This window comes from Amphibalanus amphitrite, unplaced genomic scaffold, assembly GCF_019059575.1.
Source record: "Amphibalanus amphitrite isolate SeventyFive unplaced genomic scaffold, NRLGWU_Aamphi_draft 001484F_arrow, whole genome shotgun sequence".
Classification (NCBI taxonomy): Eukaryota; Metazoa; Arthropoda; class Thecostraca; order Balanomorpha; family Balanidae; genus Amphibalanus; species Amphibalanus amphitrite.
Window position 1 is genome coordinate 110,346 of NW_024882977.1, and position 20,668 is coordinate 131,013.

General features: G+C 47.8%; 1 protein-coding gene across 1 annotated transcript; it reads right to left on the reverse strand.

The window, feature by feature from the left end:
• Positions 1–5,809: 5,809 nt before the first annotated feature.
• LOC122373368 (ras guanine nucleotide exchange factor P-like) lies at positions 5,810–9,528 on the reverse strand. The gene is made up of 2 exons (XM_043351344.1): positions 6,369–9,528; positions 5,810–6,168 (listed from the first exon to the last, which is right to left on the reverse strand). Exons 1-2 carry the CDS (start codon positions 8,036–8,038, stop codon positions 6,090–6,092), a joined length of 1,749 nt encoding a protein of 582 aa, XP_043207279.1. The 5' UTR covers positions 8,039–9,528; the 3' UTR covers positions 5,810–6,089.
• Between the last annotated feature and the right edge of the window lie 11,140 nt (positions 9,529–20,668).

A 20,668-nucleotide genomic window follows, 5' to 3' on the forward strand; every position in this document is an offset into this window, starting at 1 on the left:
GCTCCCCAGAGAGTGCGGTATAGCAGAGCGGGGCAAGGGCCTGTCCCGAGTCGCTCCGGTAACCACGCTTGACGCTACCGCTCCTCCTAGCGCTGCATTACAGTGTTACTCACCGACAGCTATTTTAATTTTAGGTGACTTCAATGCAGGGAACATTTACCTAAACCGAGACAGACAGTACAAGCATAGCGGTTTATCTCCTTTTGACCATCAACTTTACCGTACTGCCGAAACTCTTGACCTCGAACAGATCATCCACCAACCTACCAGAATCACCGAAAACACACAGAATATTAGAGATTTGATTTTTACTAGTGACTCACAAATAATAGCTAGTAGTGGAACCATGTCACCATTTTCAAACCTTGACCATTTCCCCGTAATCGCATCCATCAAAATATCGTGCCCATCAAACACAAGCAATGACACACGCAGGCAAATATGGGACTATTCGAACCTCGACTCAGAACTTTTAACACGATTATTGCTTGACGTTGATTGGGAAGACATTTTAGATCACGACGTAAATGAGGCGACTGAAAGATTCATTAATGTTTTACTAGATGCCGGTGAGAAAGCTATTCCTCGAAAGACCATTTACATCAAACCAGGTAAAAAACCTTGGCTGTCAACTGAACTTAACAAAAGCATAAGAAAACGCGACAGACTTTTCAAACTAGCAAAACGATCAAACACTAACTACGACTGGAATCGCTGGAAATACCAAAGGAACGTAGTGACGTCATTAAATAGGGAATTAAAGAGACAACATATAGAGAAACAGGTCCGTAAGCTTTTAACTCATAGACGAGACCCTTACAAATATCACCAGACGTTACGCGAAATAACAGGACGCAGAAAGACTGATACCATCCCACCATTTGAAGGAAAAGACGGAGAAATACTTACTGACAATTACACAAAGGCTACCCTTCTAAACGAATTTTTCGCCGGACAAACCAAAACTGACAAAAGTGGGACACTCTTACAGACAGCTACTCGAAGAACAGACACTTCGCCGGTACCCACTCTGGACAAAATTACCACATCTGAAAGAGAAGTTCTGCAAATTCTAAATTCCCTAGACGCCAACAAATCTACCGGCCCAGACAACATCCCTGTGAAACTTTTAAAATTAACTGCCATCTTAATTGCATCCCCTTTGTCGAAACTATTCAACAAATCACTAGCGCTAGGCATTTACCCTTCCAAATTCAAAGAGGCCAACATCAAACCAATATTTAAAAACAAAGGCTCCCCATCTGAGCCCACAAACTACCGCCCCATAAGTCTTCTTTCTTCGTTGTCCAAAGTTTTTGAAAAAATAGTCCACAAACACATATATGCACATCTTTCCCACCATAACCTCTTGACAGATAAACAGAGTGGGTATCGGCGAGGCCATAGCGCAGAACAACAATTATTATACTTGACTCATAATTTATACAAAGCATTGGACTCAGAAAGCGATTTTACTGCTATTTACCTGGACATTTCAAAATACTTTGACAAAATTTGGCACGAGGGACTTTTGTACAAATGTAGACATGAATTTGGCATCACTGACTCACTTTACAACTGGCTAAAATCTTACTTGTCTGATAGACGACAGCGAGTTCAGATCGGCGATACCTTTTCAAAAACAGAAATTATCAACGCCGGATGCCCACAGGGTTCGGTTTTGGGTCCTCTTCTAGCCCTCATTTACCTCGATAACCTCTCTACTAGAACACAAAACGACATTTTATTTTTCGCAGACGACGTATCGCTTTATGCATCCCATACAAAACAAAATTTGAACACAACACAGACGTCATTACAAAATGATCTCAATGAAATACAAAAATACGGTAAAGAATGGGCGATTACTTTTAACGTAAGCAAAACAATACAACAGACATTTTCACGCATCCCACAAAACACACCACCTGCTCTTACATTTGGGGACGACATAATACCCATTCACGAAAACCACGCTCATCTGGGAATGACATTTTCAAAGGACTTGCGGTTTCATCAGCACATTAACGAAATTTGCAAAAAGGTAAACAGAACCATGAGCCCATTGTACTCCATTGCTCCATACATCCCCCGAGAAATTTTAGATCAAATTTACAAAACATACACGAGACCACATTTTGACTTTTACGACACAGTTTATGACGGACATATTACGCTCCAGGACACACAGAGACTTGAAGTTTTACAAAACAGAGCGGCTCGGCTTGTGACTGGCACTTTATTTAGAACACCAACTGACAAATTGTTAAAAGACCTAGGATGGAACAAGTTAAAAACAAGAAGAGAGATGCACAAAATAACACTATATCATGCACTCAATAGCCACATGCAAAAAACTCCCAACTACATCAAATCAATCATACCGGACACCCGCTCACAAAGAACAGGAAGGACCCTGCGAAATCACAGGAACCATACACTCCAACCACATCGCACCACATCCTATCAGTCATCGTTTTTCCTATCAACTGCCAAACTATGGAACCACCTCCCAGAATCATTAAGATCCTTGCCCCATACATCCTTCAAAAAAGAAATTAACCAGCGACTAGGGATGCCCAAACCCCCAGACTACTACAAAATTGGCTCAAAAACTGGAAATATTCTTCATACCCGACTAAGAACTGAAATGTCTTGTCTAAATTCTCATCGTTTTCAAATCAACAAAGCAGATTCGCCTGAATGTTCTTGCGGCCACTTCAAGGAAGATGTCCGCCACTACGTAATATTCTGTCGAAATTATGATGCCCAAAGGAAAACACTATTTGATAACGCTTCTCGTATACTGGGAGAAAATTTTGCAAATTACTCACCCGACCAAAAATTGAACATTCTTATCCACGGAGATCGCTTGAGTGGCGAGGGCAGTCGAGAAATGGCTTACGCCTTTCAAAAGTTTTTGACAAAAACAAATAGATTTTCGTAGTAACAAATAAATTCATTCAAAGTTTTTAAAATTTGCAATCCCGAGAGCTGAGCGGCTGATGGAACACCAAAATTTACCGCTCATGAGCGACTGGTCAGCGGCGGCGGCGGTTGTTTCACATGTTTTATTTTTGTTCCAGAGTGGTGCCTCGAGTTAAGCGATTGCGCTTTTGCACCACTCTGCTATCACTTTTATGTTGCTACATTGTGCCATATGTTTCATTGATCATGCTTTATTTCTCGTGTATCTTTTGTTCCTTAATAAACGTTTTGTGTGTGTGTGTGTGTGTGTGTGTGCACTGGTCGGGACGGGTGAACAACAGGATGGGGTCATGTCGGCAACAAGGTCAGGACAGGTCATCACATAAGACCAGGCCAGGTCGAAGGGTCAGTACACGTCGACAACAGGGTCAGGTCAATCGGCATCATTTAAAGTTATCGTCAAGTTGGGTGTCATAAATCATCACCAGTCACCAAATGTCACCCAGTTTCCAAAATTATTTTATTGCTGATCCTTGGCGGCAAGACATATCAGTTTCTCACGTCGTCATCCCCATCACCCGCCGGTGAGACACAGTGCGCAGTCACGTGATCAGCTCCCGCTAGACCAATCTGCATCACACGTCTGTACCGTTGTACTGGCGGTGGTGGCACCCCGGCGCCCGCCCCTCGGTGGTGGTGTACGGCGCTCGTGAGCAGCGGTAGCGGCGGTTTGGTGTCACCTTCCCGCCATCTGGAAATGGCGCAGGCTCCGTCGACCCGTCGGGTGTCTGTTTTGATCGGACCCCACAAGTGGTGCCACTGATTAGTCAGGTGAGTGACATCGGGGGAATTATGTCCAGGATTATGGGTAATGGAGCATTTCCTGTAGCTCGCGTTGATTGGAGATGCTGCCTATAGTGGGATCTCATTGCATAGCGTCGATGTTTTAGGTTTTGCTTACATAGAAACCTGGCGGAAAAAGACGGAGTCTCTGATTTGTTAGCATCGCGACCAAAAGCAGCGCGAGAGGTTATGTAAGTTGTCTGCTATTGATGTTATATAATGCACTTTGAGCAATAACTAATGCTTTGAAATGCCTACAGATAGGTTCAGCTAAGCGTGAGGCTGAGCTGTTGTAGAACATTCAGAAACCTGCTCTGATTTCTTTTTGGTTAATTGTTAACGTATTGTGAACCTGGTACAAATATTTTCTGGAATTCTATCATCCATTACATCATCTATTCAAAATAATAATGAAATAATGTGGTTCCAGCGCCTGTCACCAGTCAGCCACTCGACATTACCATTCCGAGCAGACGCCGGTGTGCCATTTCGGCTCCTGTCGCCTCGGCCGCTGACAGCCGGGGTGCCATTCCGGCCGCCATCTCACGCCTGCGGTGCGCCCGTTTCAGCCATGGATCCTGCGCGGCGTCTGGAGTGGCACGGTCTGTCGCTGTCCCACCGGCATCTGGCGCGCTCCGCAGCCTGTGGGGACAGCTCGCTGGGCATCTTTTCGTTCCTGTTGTTCCTCGTCTACCTGCTGAGCGTGATCAACAACCTCATCAACCCGCTGAGTCTGAGCCTCAGCGGGCAGCTGCTCGGCGTCCTGGTGCCGGCCACTCCTGTCAACAACAATAATAGCAACAACAACAATAACAACAATAATAACAATAACAACAATAACAACAACAACAATAATAACAATAATAATAACCGCCGCCGTCGGAGAGCGTTTCGAATATGGGGAGTCCCGCGGCGGGTCAGAAAAGTCCGACGGGGACGGCAGAGAGGACGGGGAGCTGGAGCCGCAGCTCCAGAGAGATTGTTGTCGTGTCAGTCCGGAGAGCCGCGACATCAGCGCACGCGCCGGCAGCCCAGGTCCAGGTGGACCGCAGACCTGCTGCTGGACGCGTTGCGTCTGGCTGAACACGTCGGAGCGATGACAATGGCCTTATAACAGCACGTGACAGCGCCCATTCGCTTGTAAATAAATATTGTTTCATGTGAAAATGTGCTGCTAGTTTGCTAGTTACGGGTGATATATGGAATGTGGCTGATATATGATATTTGATTTCCGTATTCAGAGCCCTGTGCGGTGCTTATTTTCTGTATTTAGGAGTCTGAATGTCGAATACATCGTTTTGTCGTACTATGTGATGTAAATGTTTGTCGATTGCTGCAAATAATTCAGCATTGCAGCATCGTGATTGGAGGCTAATTCCTTCCAATAAAGCCATATATGTAGGCTACTGGAAACAGATTCTAGGACCTTCTTAGCCATCATCGATGATGTGTGGCACGTAATTAAAGAGACTGTACTGAATGCTGTCGTCTTGTCTTGCTGTTTTCCCGCCTGCTGGGAGGGCTGAGAATGTTATAGGGGTCGAGACAAAACATTAACTGCCTTACTCTTATTAGAACATTATTGCGCTACGGTTTTAAAGACCGAAACCCTATTTTTAATTCAATTACCCGTAGATAAACGAAACCAGGGGCTTCCTGCTATCTCCTCTCTCTCTCTCTCTCTCTCTCTCTCTCTCTCTCTCTCTCTCTCTCTCTCTCTCTCTCTCTCTCTCTCTCTCTCTCTCTCTCTCTCTCTCTCTCTCTCTCTCTCTCTTCTTTCTCTTCCTCCCATCTCTGTTTTATTCTTTCGCACTTACCGAAATGAAACAATATTGAAGCAAGAAAACAAATAATATATGTAATCAATCTTCCCTCACATAAACTGCTAGAAAACAGCTATTTCATAACCCTGCCCGGGCTGCCGATGAACTTTTTTCAACAGTCATAAATAACAGTCATAAATAACAGTCATAAATAGGTAAGTATATGAATGATGCAATGAGGTGGGCAGCTATGAAGGCTGAAGCCAAAAACGAAGTCCTAGTTCAACAACATTTATTAATCAGATAATTGATGCAAAACTACTCAAGGGGCGATATGCCTACATCGATCTGTCTGGCGTTCTACATACCGTTATTCAACGCTATTCAACACAATGAGCTACTCAAAGTCAGCTGCCCATGAGCGTCCACATCGGCTAACCGCATCAAGTGTTTCACAAATGATATGATATAGCTCATTACAATGTTACACTTCAGCACCCTATAAGACATGATAAATTGTCACTATGAACCCGTAGGAAAGCTCGGAAACGTTCCTCAGTTGCAGTGTCGCGTGTTGCAGGTATCGTAGCCTGTTGCTCTGGAGTCGTCGTTCTTCAGATGATCATAGACCACACTGAAAGACATAACAGCTTGTCATGTAAATCCTTGAACATCATCCTTCCATAAAAATAATGATAGTTAAGCAGACAAAGCTGTACTTACCTAAAATTGAGATAAAAGCAAAATACAAATCTAAGGTCAATTCTAATTCAAGTGTTTTACGTACTCACTCATTACTTAGCGTCGATGCGTCCGCCCACGGCCCAGTCTCACCTTAGCATGAACCCTGTGACGTAGTCGGCGTCGCTCCTGCTCTGGGTGTGCTCCCTCAGTGAACACAGCCGAGTTTCCATGCACCTTTGTCCGCTGGTGTCGGCGTGTCTCTTCAACCATGCCAGCTGGCGAAACCAGCAGACTACTGCCGTGCTCCTGTGGTGTCTCTCCATGTGTGCGGGAATCTCTTCGGGCGTATCTCCATTCGTCTCTTCAGTTGTCTCTCCAGGTGTCCCGAGCTGTTCCTCGAAGTCGACAGGGGCCCAGTGGGTCGGGCCATCAGTCCTGGTGATGTCATGAGTACGGACAAAGGCAATGTTGTTTTGTTGGTTGAGAGAAGTAGTGTGGTCCGCGAATTGATGTGGTTTTAGTTCATCCGCTGTAGTGAATGTAAGTTTGACGATGTTGTCCTCAGAAGTCTGGAGCTTTCCGTGATTTTCGTGATCACTGTGATCACAAGGCTGCGTCATCACATGGTCATTTTCTGGAATCTTGCCATCACCTGACAGTGAATCGATCTGCTCGGAAGAGCTGAGCTCCTTTCCCACAAAATGAGTCATTTGTTCTTTTGAGCCCCGATAAACATCAATTGGAAGCTCAATCGTTTCCACCATTCGCTTTCTTCTAGCTCCGTTATTGTTATTGTTATTGTTGTTATTGTTATTATTATTGTTGTTGTTATTGTTGTTATTGTTGTTGTTATTGTTGTTATTGTTGTTGGTGTTGCCTCCAGTAGCCGTATTCGTGATGTTTATGTTCACCATCAGGTCAAACATGAGGTCCAGCATGAGATCGAGCGAGAGCGGGATCAGGGCGAAGAAGGCGAAGATGCCCGTATTGCTGCTGCCACACATCTCCACAGGCTTGTAGGTGGGCGCCGGCGCCTTCATCGCCATCGGCGCAGGAGCGGAAGAGTACATCGGCGGCGGCGGCGGCGGCGGCGCCGGAGCGCTGTAGGAGTTCATCACGTCCATCATCTGCATCACGGCCTTCATCGGCATCATGGGCATGTAGGACGGAGCGGGGGCCGGCGCTGGCTCGGGCATCGGTCGGTACGAGGACATCGCTGCGGGAGACGGCATCGGCACCGGAGCGTATTGCGCCATGGGAGAGGGCATTTGTGCGTAGGACGACATTGGTGAAGGCATTTGAGCGTAGGCTGACATGGAAGCTGGGATCTGAGAATAAGAGAGCATAGATGGGGGCATATGAGGTCGGGTCTGGGGAGATGGAGCCGCAGCTGGCTTTGGAGAGCTTTTTGTATCATATGGTGATGGGAGGCTGGATGATTTCATGGGAGCGGCGTATGGTGCGGGCTTTTCTCCAGCCGCTACCACAGGAGGAAGGACGTACGACATCCGTAGAGAGGAGGGGAGGGGAGGGCGGTGGGCAGCGCCCTGTCCGTGGTACGGCGAGTGGTACACCCGTCTATGTGCGGGGTACAGGGACCGCTCCGTCACGTGATGGTGGTACACCCGTCTCTGGCCGGGGTACAGAGGCCGCTCCGTCCTCAGACTGTCCTCTGAGAGCCGCAGACCGCGTGACTCCAGGTCCGGCAGGTGCAGAGGACGGCGTATGGCGTCACAGCGCGCCACCTTGAGCAGAGCGCAGGTCACCGCGAGCAGCCGGACCCAGTGCCCCGACTGGAGCGCTCCGAGAACAGCCCGCATCGCTGGGCGCTTGATGATCAGTCTGGCGGAGACCTGCCGCCCGGAGCTGCTAAACACGGCTCCCAGATACGGCTGTAGCCGGAAAAGTCTCCGCGGATTTGCGCTGAGCTCATGACCGTCTCGTCACACAAAGTCACCGGATATTTGCATTATTCTGTAGAAGTTCGGCGGGTTCAGGTGACATCCAGTGCAGGCTGGTGCCGCTACAAATGCTGGCTATCAGGCACACGACACTTTCTGTTTATCTCAGCGAATTCTCCGAAAGGTCTTCAATTCGATAAACTGCAAGCAAAAGCTGTTAATCCGAATGACCAATTATATCAGTGACGCTTTTATCTCTTATGCATTCCTTGTGATTTGTTTCTGACAGCAAGGCCTAATGTCTTCCTCGAAAAAAACTGATAGTCACTCTACCGTCAACAAAATCTTCTGAGTTTACTGGAAAACTGCACACCTTATCAACATTCTGAGGGTCTTGGACTCTTGATCCGCAATCAAATATGCTAATGGAACCGTGTTCGGTCACGCCTCACTTGTAATATCCTTGCTGCACGATCGGGCACTGGCACAAACCCTGCCTCCGACTCCGCTGGCTTGACCTCGGTGACCTCCAGTCTAAGTGAGCTCCTCTCCTCTGACGACGCGGTGTGACTGTGGACCTGTCATCCAGTCAGAGCGGCAGCGAGATGCCACCCTCATAACCCACATTCAGCCAGTCGAGTCCGCCGCGGGCGGTTACAGAGGCTCGCCGGGCGGCAGCTGCGGGCGAACCCCGCTCGAGCGAGCACGGGCGAGTGCAGTTCGTTTGCGCCGCCCCTTGCATTCTCAGAGCTGCGACTGATGCGTTCCTGCCCGACCTGAAGCCGCCTCTGTGCCCGGGGTGGCTCGTGTCGTCTCACGCAGTTCACTTGACTCCGCTGCTCTGGACGCCGACGATGGTTTCAGTTGCACTTCCAGCAAAAGGTAAGTGATCTTTTGCATTGCATTGCGTGCATGTGTGCAAATTTGAAACGTTATCAGGTAATTTCATGAAAGTATTGGTCGCCCAATACTTAATTACTCGATTATAAGGTCACCTGTCTCTAGAATCGTATAATTTTCTAGGGAATCAGTGAGACAAAGGCTATAACATGGCAAGTTTATGGGCATACGATAGACGATTTGTATTGGTATCTTATTCAAATACCTTCGCTATTACTTTGATGTGAAATATCGCTATACTGCATTTACTGCAGAACAGGTACTACTAGTATAATAGCCACCGGACATTGCAATAACACTTTAAAATAAAAAATACGGCATCAACGGCCAATATGCCTACATAACCCTAACGAAAAAAAAAAAGAAACGCTATGCAACTAATCACCATAAACTTTTCTAACGCTAGTCTCTGCACCTCTAACTTATCAGTGCATCGCTACTCAAATTAAGTGTTTTTACCACCTTGCAAGTTTTCCTCCCTCTCCCAGTTTTGGCCAAGGAACTGTGGTAAATTACGCACGAATAAAGTGGCCAGTAGTCCGTGCTCTCGGGGCATGGCGCCCTCCGCGGGGATAAAAGCCTTCCTAAACTCGCCGCCACTGCCGACAAGCGCGGCCCCACTCGAATACTAATGGATATTGCATGCTGTGGCTCGGCTCTAAACTGGATAACGAGCTGCTATTCCGGAGTCGTGTTGCCGTACCGATGTGTATTTAAGTGGGCTAAATCATTGTGATTAGCTTCGGGTAGGTCATTATATGTCAGCAGAATGTGGGCAGTAGTTTTCAGATATCAACACATGCAAATTGTAAGCTGATTCGGTTGCATTGCATTGATTCGTCCATATGCCGATTCGACAAATGCATATATAATCTCACAATATACTTGTGGCACTATTGCATTGCATGCACCGTTATTTCGTAGTAAGGAACATTAACAACTTAAGTTATTATCCAGATGTGGAGACGTGAAGATAAGTCACCTATATTTCTGACAGGATTGACGATGAAAGTGTGTAGTTTGCTCTGTGATGTCCAACACAACATGACCAAAAGAACGTTAGGTATCCCACCTATCCATATTTGACTGCTTACTTCACCATTTCCATAAATTTGATAAAGCAGGTATAACTAAATAAGGCGACTAACTGGCGCTGAAAACCTGCAGCTTACGAATCATTATTATGTTTCAGGCTGAAGGAAGCAGCTCTCGCCATGCTCCGTTCACGTGAAGCCCGCCACAAGGTGGTGTTGATACTCGCCCTCAAAGTCTCGGCCACCGTCAGCACGATTGTCGGCAGAAATGAACATCATCTGCGAGCAGCCGCACCCCAGACAAACCCGTATATGAGACGCCTGGAACGTCTGGCTGATGAGCTAGTGTGGCAACATCAGTCACAAGGTCTGATGTTATCAGATGTTTCCCATGGAGACGCTGTCACATGGTCCACACGACTGCTGCGGAGACTTTCCGAGGCAGATGCTGCCCTCGGCCATGATGCTGCTGAGCCGAGAACGTGTGGGTTCAGCGCGTTTACCTTCTTGGCGTTTCTGAAGTCGTTTTTGACAACATCTATTGTACTTTTAAATGTTGTGAACAACAATAATAACAACAATAATAACAATAACAATAACAACAACAATAATAATAACAACAATAACAACAATAACAATGATGGTGGAGGTGGTATGCGTTCTTTACCAGACGATATTTCCCCATCATCTGGTTTTATTTACCAGTTTTATCGCCATTTTTCTGCCGCTGCAATGGGTTTTAAGATGCTTGCATTACCGGAAGAAAAGCACGGCACTGTGTTCAAAGTAGATGATGCGTGGGCTTCAGGTGCTTTTGAAATTGTGAAGGAGTTCTTGGCTGGAATCGTTTTTCTGTTCAATACACGATGACGACGCTTATGCAGTGGTTTTTCGTCGTGTTCGTATGCTGCACAGTGCACATCAAATGCGAGTAGTTTAGTTCAACATTGAAAAGCTTGTCGTACGGCACAAAGCTCAAATGCAAATAGATCCACACCATAGGGTACTAAATTTTGTTGTGGAACTTCCAGACGCGTTTCAAAAGTTTGTTTCGTGTTAAAAGAGCATTCGTTCAAATATGCGTACTGTGTAATCGTTGCATCTATTGTAATATCACTACAGTTTTTTTTTTAACAGAACAGAAAAATAGAACCGTAAAGCGGAATTCAGGCTAGATGATATTTGGTGCTTCCTCAATCTTTATCCAGATTCCAGATTGTATTCTGCTTAATTCGGTGGTGCTTTATATATTGATCACCGTGTTACAGATGATGCTCACAAACTTCTTATTGACAGCGTACGGCAGGAAATTAGCTGAAAACGGTGCTTACAGTGCTCCTCTGTACGTACCGACATGACGTGTAATTTGAGCCATTACTTTGTACCACTTAAGCGAGTAGATTTAGTGTCAATGAGCAACACGCTCGTAATAAGATGGCTAATTTTATGGATATCTGGGCTCTGAGTGGCGTATTTTTAACGCTGCTCTAATCTGCCGCCATAATTTCTGCAGGCTAACGGCAGTATCACCGCCTTTCCGCCGCTCGTCTGTGATTTATTGAGCAGCTTGTCGCTAGAAGAGACGATGAACTCGCAGCGCCTATCCTGGCCAGCCTGGTTTCCATTACTCACGGTGAGCCGTGAATAATTGCGCGTCCTGAAACGATTAGCATAAACAAAACCGCCGGGTTATGGCACTGGCTACGCTCTGGCACGTGAGAAAATTTGCTCCGGAGCTCTTTGGACTACTGGAAGGCGCTCAGCATGCCATTTACTCACGCAGTCAAGCGGTCACTAAGCCCGTCTCAGCACAGTTATATGTGACCTGGTGTGTACGCATATGAACCAGAGTCGCCTTCGAGATGCGCTTCACACACACTGCGCACAGCTGTGGTGTTACGCTCCGGTATTTTTCCGGATGGCAGAGCCGTATGCGAGATGTGTGTAGCGGTTCGAGATGTAACAGCGGACTCGGCTGGCGCAGAGGCGATGCGTGGCGACCTGGTGGTGCGGCTGTGCGCGCTGCTGGGTCAGGGGGCGGACTCTGCGATTCTGCCAGCGTGGCCCCGCAGACAGCAGAGCTCGTCTCTAGCGGAGGGTGTCGTATCGCTCATGCGTGCTCACAAAGCGACAGGTAACTTTCCAGGCTCTAACAGAGGCCCTGAGCGGGTGGTGGCAGCCTGGGACAGCATTTCAAGATCAAGCAGAGTTCAATAAAAGGGGCTTCATAAAGCCAATATCATTGGTAAATAGCGACACCTGCTGAAGGAAGACTGCGAACAAGATTGTTCTTGTTCTGCGAACAAGATTACTAACACAACATACAAGATCTTTGTGATTCGTATTTTCAGAAAACAAGTTATATAAAATGTTCGGAAGTCTCCATGATGCCTGGAAGCTGAGTGTGATTCTTCTGTGCGCCGCGGCTGAAGGTTTTGAAGGTCTGCCTGCCGACTCGTTGTTTCAAGATAAGCTTCTTGTAGACTTGGACAAGCAGATTCGCATAGGCGTCAGGTGAGTCGGACTTTGTTGGAAATATGGAGATAAATGTCAGGGTTTATTCTGTCATGTCAGCATGTTCATATAACATTTTATGTGCTACAAATGCTGGACAAACGTGTGGATTTGTCGTGGATTTATGAGTACGTTTATGAATAATTGCGCATACATTAACTTTCCAGCACAGGCCAATCCTCCAATCCTGTATCATCACTGGCAAAACTGCTTATCAAACCATTCTCGCGTGACTGTACATCCTCACAGCACCATTGTTCTGACTATGGTTCTGACAGAGCTGTGTTTGCGTCGGCAGCTCGATCCAGACGCGCTCGATGAGCGGGTACGGCGGCTGCTCGGACGCCTTTTCCGTGTTCGGCTTCCTGGCCTTTCTGCTGGCGCTGCTAGACCTCATCATGGACCTGCAGGGGAACACCGACGGGGGCGGCGGGGACGGAGGAGGGGACGGAGGCGGCCGCAGGAGGAGGCGAGACCTGCCGCCCGGCTGCACGGTAAGCTGCCCACAGTGGTATATTCTCTCGATGCTCAAATTATATGACTAAATTGAAAGCATGTTACTCATACGCGTCTCGTACATGTCGTACATATCAAAAGGAGTGTCATGCTGGCCAAATGAGATGCCAACTGTCCACACAAGATTCAAATGCTGTACTGAAGTAAAGACACTACATTTCGAAGCCTGGCTTATTACATGTCTACAGCGTTCGTTGGATAGCAGCCTGCGAGGCTTTCTTGCTTCGTACGTCATAGTTTCAATCTATTCTTAGCGTAACGTGTTGATGACATGGATGACTGAGCCGCTAGTTTCCACACAGTTGAAAATTACGAGACCATTAGTCCAAGAATTAGTTACCCTAGATTGGCAATTCCTTCTAAATGAATTTCCGGGGGCAAAGATTCGGCTTCTGCAAATGGCGTCTCTCTCACCCTGGTGTAAGTCATTTGCATGGAAACAGAGGCTCCTCGCCCAGAATAACCCCTCTTCGGTTAATGAAGGCGTATTCTCACCAAAGTTACGCGAAGTGAAGTTGAGTGGCCCTCATGACGTGGGAAAGAGATGATATTACCATTGCCAGCTAACGAAGGTCCCACTTGGTAAATTAATTAGCAGCTTCGTTGTTTGGTGGGTCCTTACATTATTTGAATTTCGCTTAGAACATCACAAGTTCATTGTTGTCATCGTTAAAAACCAGTATAGCGCCTTATGGGGCGACTAACGGAGCGAGCGAGAGGGTGGGCCTTGCACGTGCGAAATTGCGTGGGGGTACCTCCAACTGACTTGTGCACGGCACCCTACTAACCGGTCTCTAGCGATGTGCCGAATTTGAGCACAATCGGCCCAGCCGTTCTCGAGATCTGGAAGCGGCACCCTGCACGTGCGCACGTGCAAAATGGTTCCCAACTGACTTGTGCACAGCACCCTACTAACTGCTCCGTAACCGTGTACCAAATTTGAGCGCAATCGGTCCAGCCGTTCTCGAGATCTAGAATCGACCCCTGCACGTGCGCACGTGCAGCAGCACCCCAACTCTGGCACATGGATATGCATTGACTAGTGGGTGCCTACCTACATGCCAACTTTCAGCGCAATCGGCCAAGTAGTTACCGAGATATTGCAACAATTACAAAAGTGACACCTCTTCGTTTTGCACGTGGCACGTGCATAAGGGGTCACCTACATGCATCGGGAATAGTCCAATACTTGGTAGAAGGAATGAAGCTACCCTACAAAAATTACCGCGTGTAAATCGGTCAAGTGGTTGCTGAGATATAAGCGTCGCAAAACCGTGACCACGGCCGGCCGGCCGGCCGGCCGGCCGGCCGCTCATACTCAGAAATTTCCGTTAATCTAAGGAAAGACTCCGCTCGCTTCGCTCGCTCCGTAATGATAAAATAGGTTAATGTTTTTATATTTATGGGTCTAAGATACTTGAACTAGCCTTTCAGTGTCTACCATTTGAATGGTGTGATGTAGGGACCTTTTGAGAGCCTGTTGTAATTTGTGTCAGTTTCAGGAAGGTCTGAACTCTGAACTAAGCCCCCAATTAATTCTTACACCTCCCAGCTTGTGGTCTTGAAGAACATTAAGTTGTTGAAGAGTGAGTTAGAATACCAGCATGCCGCTTCCTCTTCCCACGTGAAATGACCTGCTCGAGTCGAGCACTGAGCGCACTTCCAATCCCTAACGCTAGATGGCAGGAGAAGTCAGCGCCTGGATGCACGCTGTACCGCATGGCATGCTTCGGACGCTTCGCCTTCTATGGCCGTCTGCTACGAGCGCAGGCGCTGCTCAACTTTGTACAGACAGGGATAGGAAATTGGCAATCATTCATGTTCATTTTCCATCAGCTCTGACCCCAGCCCTCTTCGCTCCGATCCGTCTCCGGTTTGTTCGTCCCCAGCCCTCACCGTTCTGTCCGTCCCCAGCCGGAGCCGGAGCTGGTGGAAGCCTCGCTGGCGTCCTACGCCATGCTGAGAGCGTTCGTCAACATCCTGCACACGGACAGCGAGCAGTGCGGCAGGAGGTTTCTGTGTGAGGGAGCCCGGGAGGCCGCCAGGCTGGGCGAGGTGGGCCGCGTGGTCGCCAGAGTGGCCAGGTAAGATAGTCGAGAAATGTGTGAGAGGAGGGAGGTTAGATAAGGGAGAAGTGTGTGAGTGGAGGTGAGGGGGCAAGAAATGTGTGAAAATTCGGAGAGTATGTGTCTTGAGGGCGTGAAAAATAACTAACTAAATAACTACATCACTAAATAATCTAATAACTAACTAACATAAAAATAACTAGTGAAAACAAGTTATCAAGAACCGACAATACCCGCATGTCCAAACTTTTAAAGAGCTTTGTTTTCATGCTGTACATACCCACTAACCCAACAAGTTGTGAACTAATTGCCATTCACCGGGGACAAAGTGGCTCCCGCCGGCTCCTAAATGATACGCACTACTCCGCGAACAGATTAGCTGAGACAAAACTCGAGTCCCACTGGGTCGCTGGATTCCGGCCAACTCTTCTCGTCGACCGTGCAACTTCGCTCGTTTACAGCGGGTTTGATAAGCCATTCATGTGACGTATATCTCCGAAGTCCTCGGACCGACCGTTAAATATTGAGGACTTTCCTTGGCCAGCGCGGCAACTTTCGCATTTCTACAAGCACGCCACTACGCTGCACGACGCAGACAAACGCAAACAGCGGAATAGACGGGCTGATCCAGACAAACACGGACGCAGACACAGACACAGACACAGACACAGACACAGACACAGACACAGACACAGACACAGGCACGGACACGGACACGGATACGGACACGGGCACGGACACGGACATGGGCACGGACAGTGTTTTGTGGTCACGTCTGGAGCGCTGACGCCGCTGCGATGGTGGTCGGCAGCTGGTCGCAGATATTGAGCCATTTGTTGGAGGTCGAGTTCGGAGGCTGTCAGAAGCACCGGCCTGGCCTCACTGAGGGTGTCCGCAGCGGCCGCGAACGCCGGCAAAATTGAGTTTTGACGCGCTCTCAGTGCCGCGGGCGGCTCGTTTGCCGGCCGGGGGTAATAACTGGCCGTCAGGGGAGACAGCTGGACCGGGTGAGCAGCGTGAGCCAGACGGCAGCTGGCCAGCAGCTGGCCAGCTGTCAGACATCACCATACACCGCTGCCTAGAGTATAGAGACCAGCGGGCTTGAGTTGATACGCAGGACTCGCAGGAGCTGAGGGCTTATGGCTGTGTATAAGGGTGACAGTTATTTTCTGATTTTTTGAAAAAGCAAAAACGCAGTTCATTTTATGGTTCCATATAGCATAAAAACATCACATGCAAAGTTTCATCCGGATCGGATTATATTTAACCGTGCCTCCTCGAACTTGAATGTGTACGCTTTTAGCCATTGGGCCAGCAGTGTAGACTTTTCTGGTATGTAATCCACAAGCAGTGTTTCTCAGCTATTCATAACGATGCAATCATAAAACAAAAGACTGTGGTACACGAAAACTAGTGATGTATTGTAAAACGATTAAAAAAAAACTGAGATAAGACTCAACGCGTCTTGTGGCAGTTGGCAATCTTGGACCTCCTGAAAAATCTGAGCATCTGCGTCGAATGCTATCGCTCATTACTGCAGATGCCGGGTGACGGTGCCTTTGCTAGCGTTTGGGAACCTTCCACGGTGTGCCTCCACCACCTGCAGGATGTACTGCCTCTGGTCATCATCCTTGGCGAGGGTCAAATTGTACGTTTCCATCAGAGCGACGCCACGCTCGGCGAAGTCGTTCACCACCGTGATGCCGTTGGCCTTCCCCGCTGCGGGGACATAGCTGGGGTCGTCATGCCACTCGGCAGGGTCGGTCTCGAGGAAGCCGTCGTCAATTCCAAAAGTGACGAAGAACGTCCGCGACGATGTGGATACGAAGGCTGCGCGGGTGTTCTGCGTCAGGTCTGCGCTGAGATCAACGACGGCCCGCTTGGTAAAAGTCCTACGAGCCCTCGTTCGAGGCAAGGGCCTCAACAATGGCCCGCTTTCCATGCAGTGGTAGGCTCTCGTCAAAGAACGCCAACGGGACTAGGCTCTCACTCAGATACCACAAGTGACGTCGGGCGAAGCTGCTAAGGAGCGTCTTGGCGAGGGACTTGTCCTTTTACCAGGCCAACGTCTTCAGAAGGGAGAGGTCGTTCTTAGGAGGGTTCCGTCAGAAGGGAGAGGTCGTTCTTGGTCGTTGATTCGTCAAGTTTGCCGTGTCGGTCTACATTCCCGCGTGGTACACCGCGCCGAGCCCTACATCGGCCCCTAAGAACGACCTCTCCCTTCTGAAGACGTTGGCCGGGTACGAGGACAAGTCCCTCGCCAAGACGCTCCTCAGCGGCTTCGCCCGACGTCACTTGTGGTATCTGAGTGACGGCCTCATCCCGTTGGCGTTCTTTGACGAGAGCCTACCACTGCATGGAAAGCGGGCCATTGTTGAGGCCCTCGCCTCGAACGAGGGCTCGTAGGACTTTTACCAAGCGGGCCGTCGTTGATCTCAGCACAAACCTGACGCAGAAGACCCTCGCAAACTTCGTGACCACATCGTCGCGGACGTTCTTCGTCACTCTTGGAATTGACGACAGCTTCCTCGAGCCCGACCCTGCCGAGTGGCATGACGACCACCGCTATGTCGCCGCAGCGGGGAAGGCCAACGGCATCACGGTGGTGAACGACTTCGCCGAGCGTGGCGTCGCTCTGATGGAAACGTACAATTTGACCCTCGCCAAGGATGATGACCAGAGGCAGTACATCTGCAGGTGGTGGAGGCACACCGTGGAAGGTTTCCAAACGCTAGCAAAGGCACCGTCACCCGGCATCTGCAGTAATGAGCGATAGCATTCGACGCAGATGCTCAGATTTTTCAGGAGGTCCAAGATTGCCAACTGCCACAAGACGCGTTGAGTCTTATCTCAGTTTTTTTTTATCGTTTTACAATACATCACTAGTTTTCATGTACCACAGTCTTTTGTTTTATTATTCCATCGTTATGAATAGCTGAGAAACTCTGCTTACGGTTTACATACCAGGAGGGTCTACACTGCTGGCACAATGGCTAAAAACGTATACATTCAAGCTCGAGGAGGCACGGTTAAATATAATCCAATCCGGATGAAACTTTGCATGTGATGTTTTTATGCTATATGGAACCATAAAATGAACTGCCTTTTTGCTTTTTCAAAAAATCAGAAAATAACTGTCACCCTACTGTGTATGTGCGCAAATACTTTTTGGTATTCATCTGTGCGCATCTTTGTACATACTTAACAAATCACTTATCAGTAATAAGCTCCTTATTTCTTTTTCAACAGTTGTTTCGATTCCACAACGCTAGGACACGTCTTCGCACTTTCCCGTCTGCTTTAATAACGCTGCAAATTAGGCTAGGCACTTCTATGCATTCTCTAATTAACTGCCGTGTGTCTGTGTTCCCCAGTCACAATGCCGCCGGGTGGCTGCGGCGCCGTCCCGTCTCGGCCCACTGGCATTTGTCCGTCTCCGCGGCGGCCGCCGCCGGTACCTGCCACCAGCAGTACCCCAACTGCTCGCGCCTTCCGGACGAGTACCGGTACCCGGACAGCGTCGGTACCCCAGCCGGCGGTACACACCTGCGGGTCAACTATCGACCCGTGCTGGAGTTCGTCTCTGATACCGTGCAGCGTTATCTCTGACCTGCAGCGCTGTCTTTTACGCGCAGTGTTACCTGTATCGGCAATACACGTTACTGTGTCGGCGAGGAGCAGGCGATCGTTCTCACACGTGATTGATGATGTCATTAGCCGGGCTTGTCATTTGATGGCAGTGGCCGTCGGAGGCTATCACTGAACACGGCCTTCATAATATACCGAGCAGAATGACTCTCGGAAACCGATTTCTCTGTCGGATATGCCAGTATCAATTTCATGCGGCTATTTGAGGGTAAAGATCCAACTTGCTTTATGGTGGCTATCTTAGTTATGACACTTTGGCGGGACTAATACAATCCAAGTTATGAAATTGGACATCGTTAAGCGCCGCTAGTGAAGTACATAACTGCCTCGTCCTGGCAGAAAGACTGATGTGTTGCTGCATGTCTTATTAGATAAGGTGTTACGTGGAGAACATTATCATGCGATCAAAATGTGCGTTTCGAAGTAAAATGAAATGTTAATAGCTTCTATAGTTACAAAATAAATCTTTTCAAATTTTATAGCATTAAAGATACCTTAACGTTAAAATTAATTTATATAAAAAACACCGAGCTGGGGCCTAGTTATCTGTTGTATGTTGATTGAACAGAATCAGCGAAGCGTAGCGCATGATGGCAGACTTTTGCCGTGAGAGACAGATTTGCCGAGAGAGAGAGAGAGAGAGAGAGAGAGAGAGAGAGAGAGAGAGAGAGAGAGAGAGAGAAAAAAAAAAGAAAGAGAGAGTTAAAGAAGCATTACGTAGAATGGGAGACAAAATACCAATGAAGAAGATATAGAACGTAAGCACTCAGCAATTGATTTCTGCAGCTCGCTCATACCCAAATGTATCAAGGCTTCGTAGCTCACTGCTTTGACCAAAACTATGATCATCGTTCGTAAGAGCATTAGTCGATTTCCTGATGGGAAACGAATTTCCAATCCTTGGAGCGCGTATCTAAAAGCAATTTATTACCGTATCAACTCGACGGAGCTGCACGCTAAACAATCCTATCTGACGGCACCCCACGGGCAGAAAATGCCTCCGATAAGTGTTCGTTCTATTCCACCACAAATTTGGAACAGAAGAACACATGTTGGGAGAGTTCAATGAAATAAACTAATGCAAACATTGTCGCATTGTCTCAAACACCTATGAGATTAATTTACACAGTTTGTTGCATTTTTGAAGCATGCCTTCTCATTTTTGTAACTCTGTAGTAATATTTTTTGCACTTCTCTGATCTTATCCATCCCTGCCCTACAAGTTCAACTCTGCAAATATATGAAAAAAAGAAAAAAAGATTGAAGATAAACGTCAAGCCTGTCGACGTCCTTTCACACAGGCGCAATGTAAAGAACAGTGGTTCTGAGTGCAAATGGCGACGGCTGGGTCCCATTTCAAAGCATCGCGCGGTCACGCTCTGGTGTTATTCCTCATGAACGTTTGTGAAATAATGATACTTCTGCTATACAATAAACATGAACACAGACTTTGGCCCAGGCTACAGCGGACGATTGCACAAATTGTGACGAAAGCGTTACACCGAAATAGCAAAGGAGACTAATTTCTGTTGGGCCTCCAGCTATCACTGTTGGGCCTCAATGTTTGCATCTTTTTTGTACTCATTTTTGTGTGTCTCCATTCTCCAATACCCATAGACTATCCGATATCCATCGTATTCATCGCATAAAATGTTTACTTACAGATCATCAGCATAAAGACCTTGGAACTTTATGCTTTTATTGACAACTTTTATTGATTATCAAAAGCCTAACCTAATATACACATTACACAGTCAGCTGTAATGGCCCGATTATACTAGCGAATATATAACTCACACCTAATGAAACCACTAAACACGCTTCTGACATTGCTGCGCAGCCCGGGCGGAGCCCGTCCGTTGCAGAGTGCT

What these genes read in the sequence shown, in the direction of transcription:
- LOC122373368 (XM_043351344.1), bottom strand. Translation starts at nt 8,038, where the DNA reads ATGCGGGCTGTTCTCGGAGCGCTCCAGTCGGGGCACTGGGTCCGGCTG. An exon ending in GTCACAGGGTTCATGCTAAG is followed by an intron (nt 6,169 to 6,368) that starts GTGAGACTGGGC and finishes TATGTCTTTCAG; the next exon opens with TGTGGTCTATGATCATCTGA.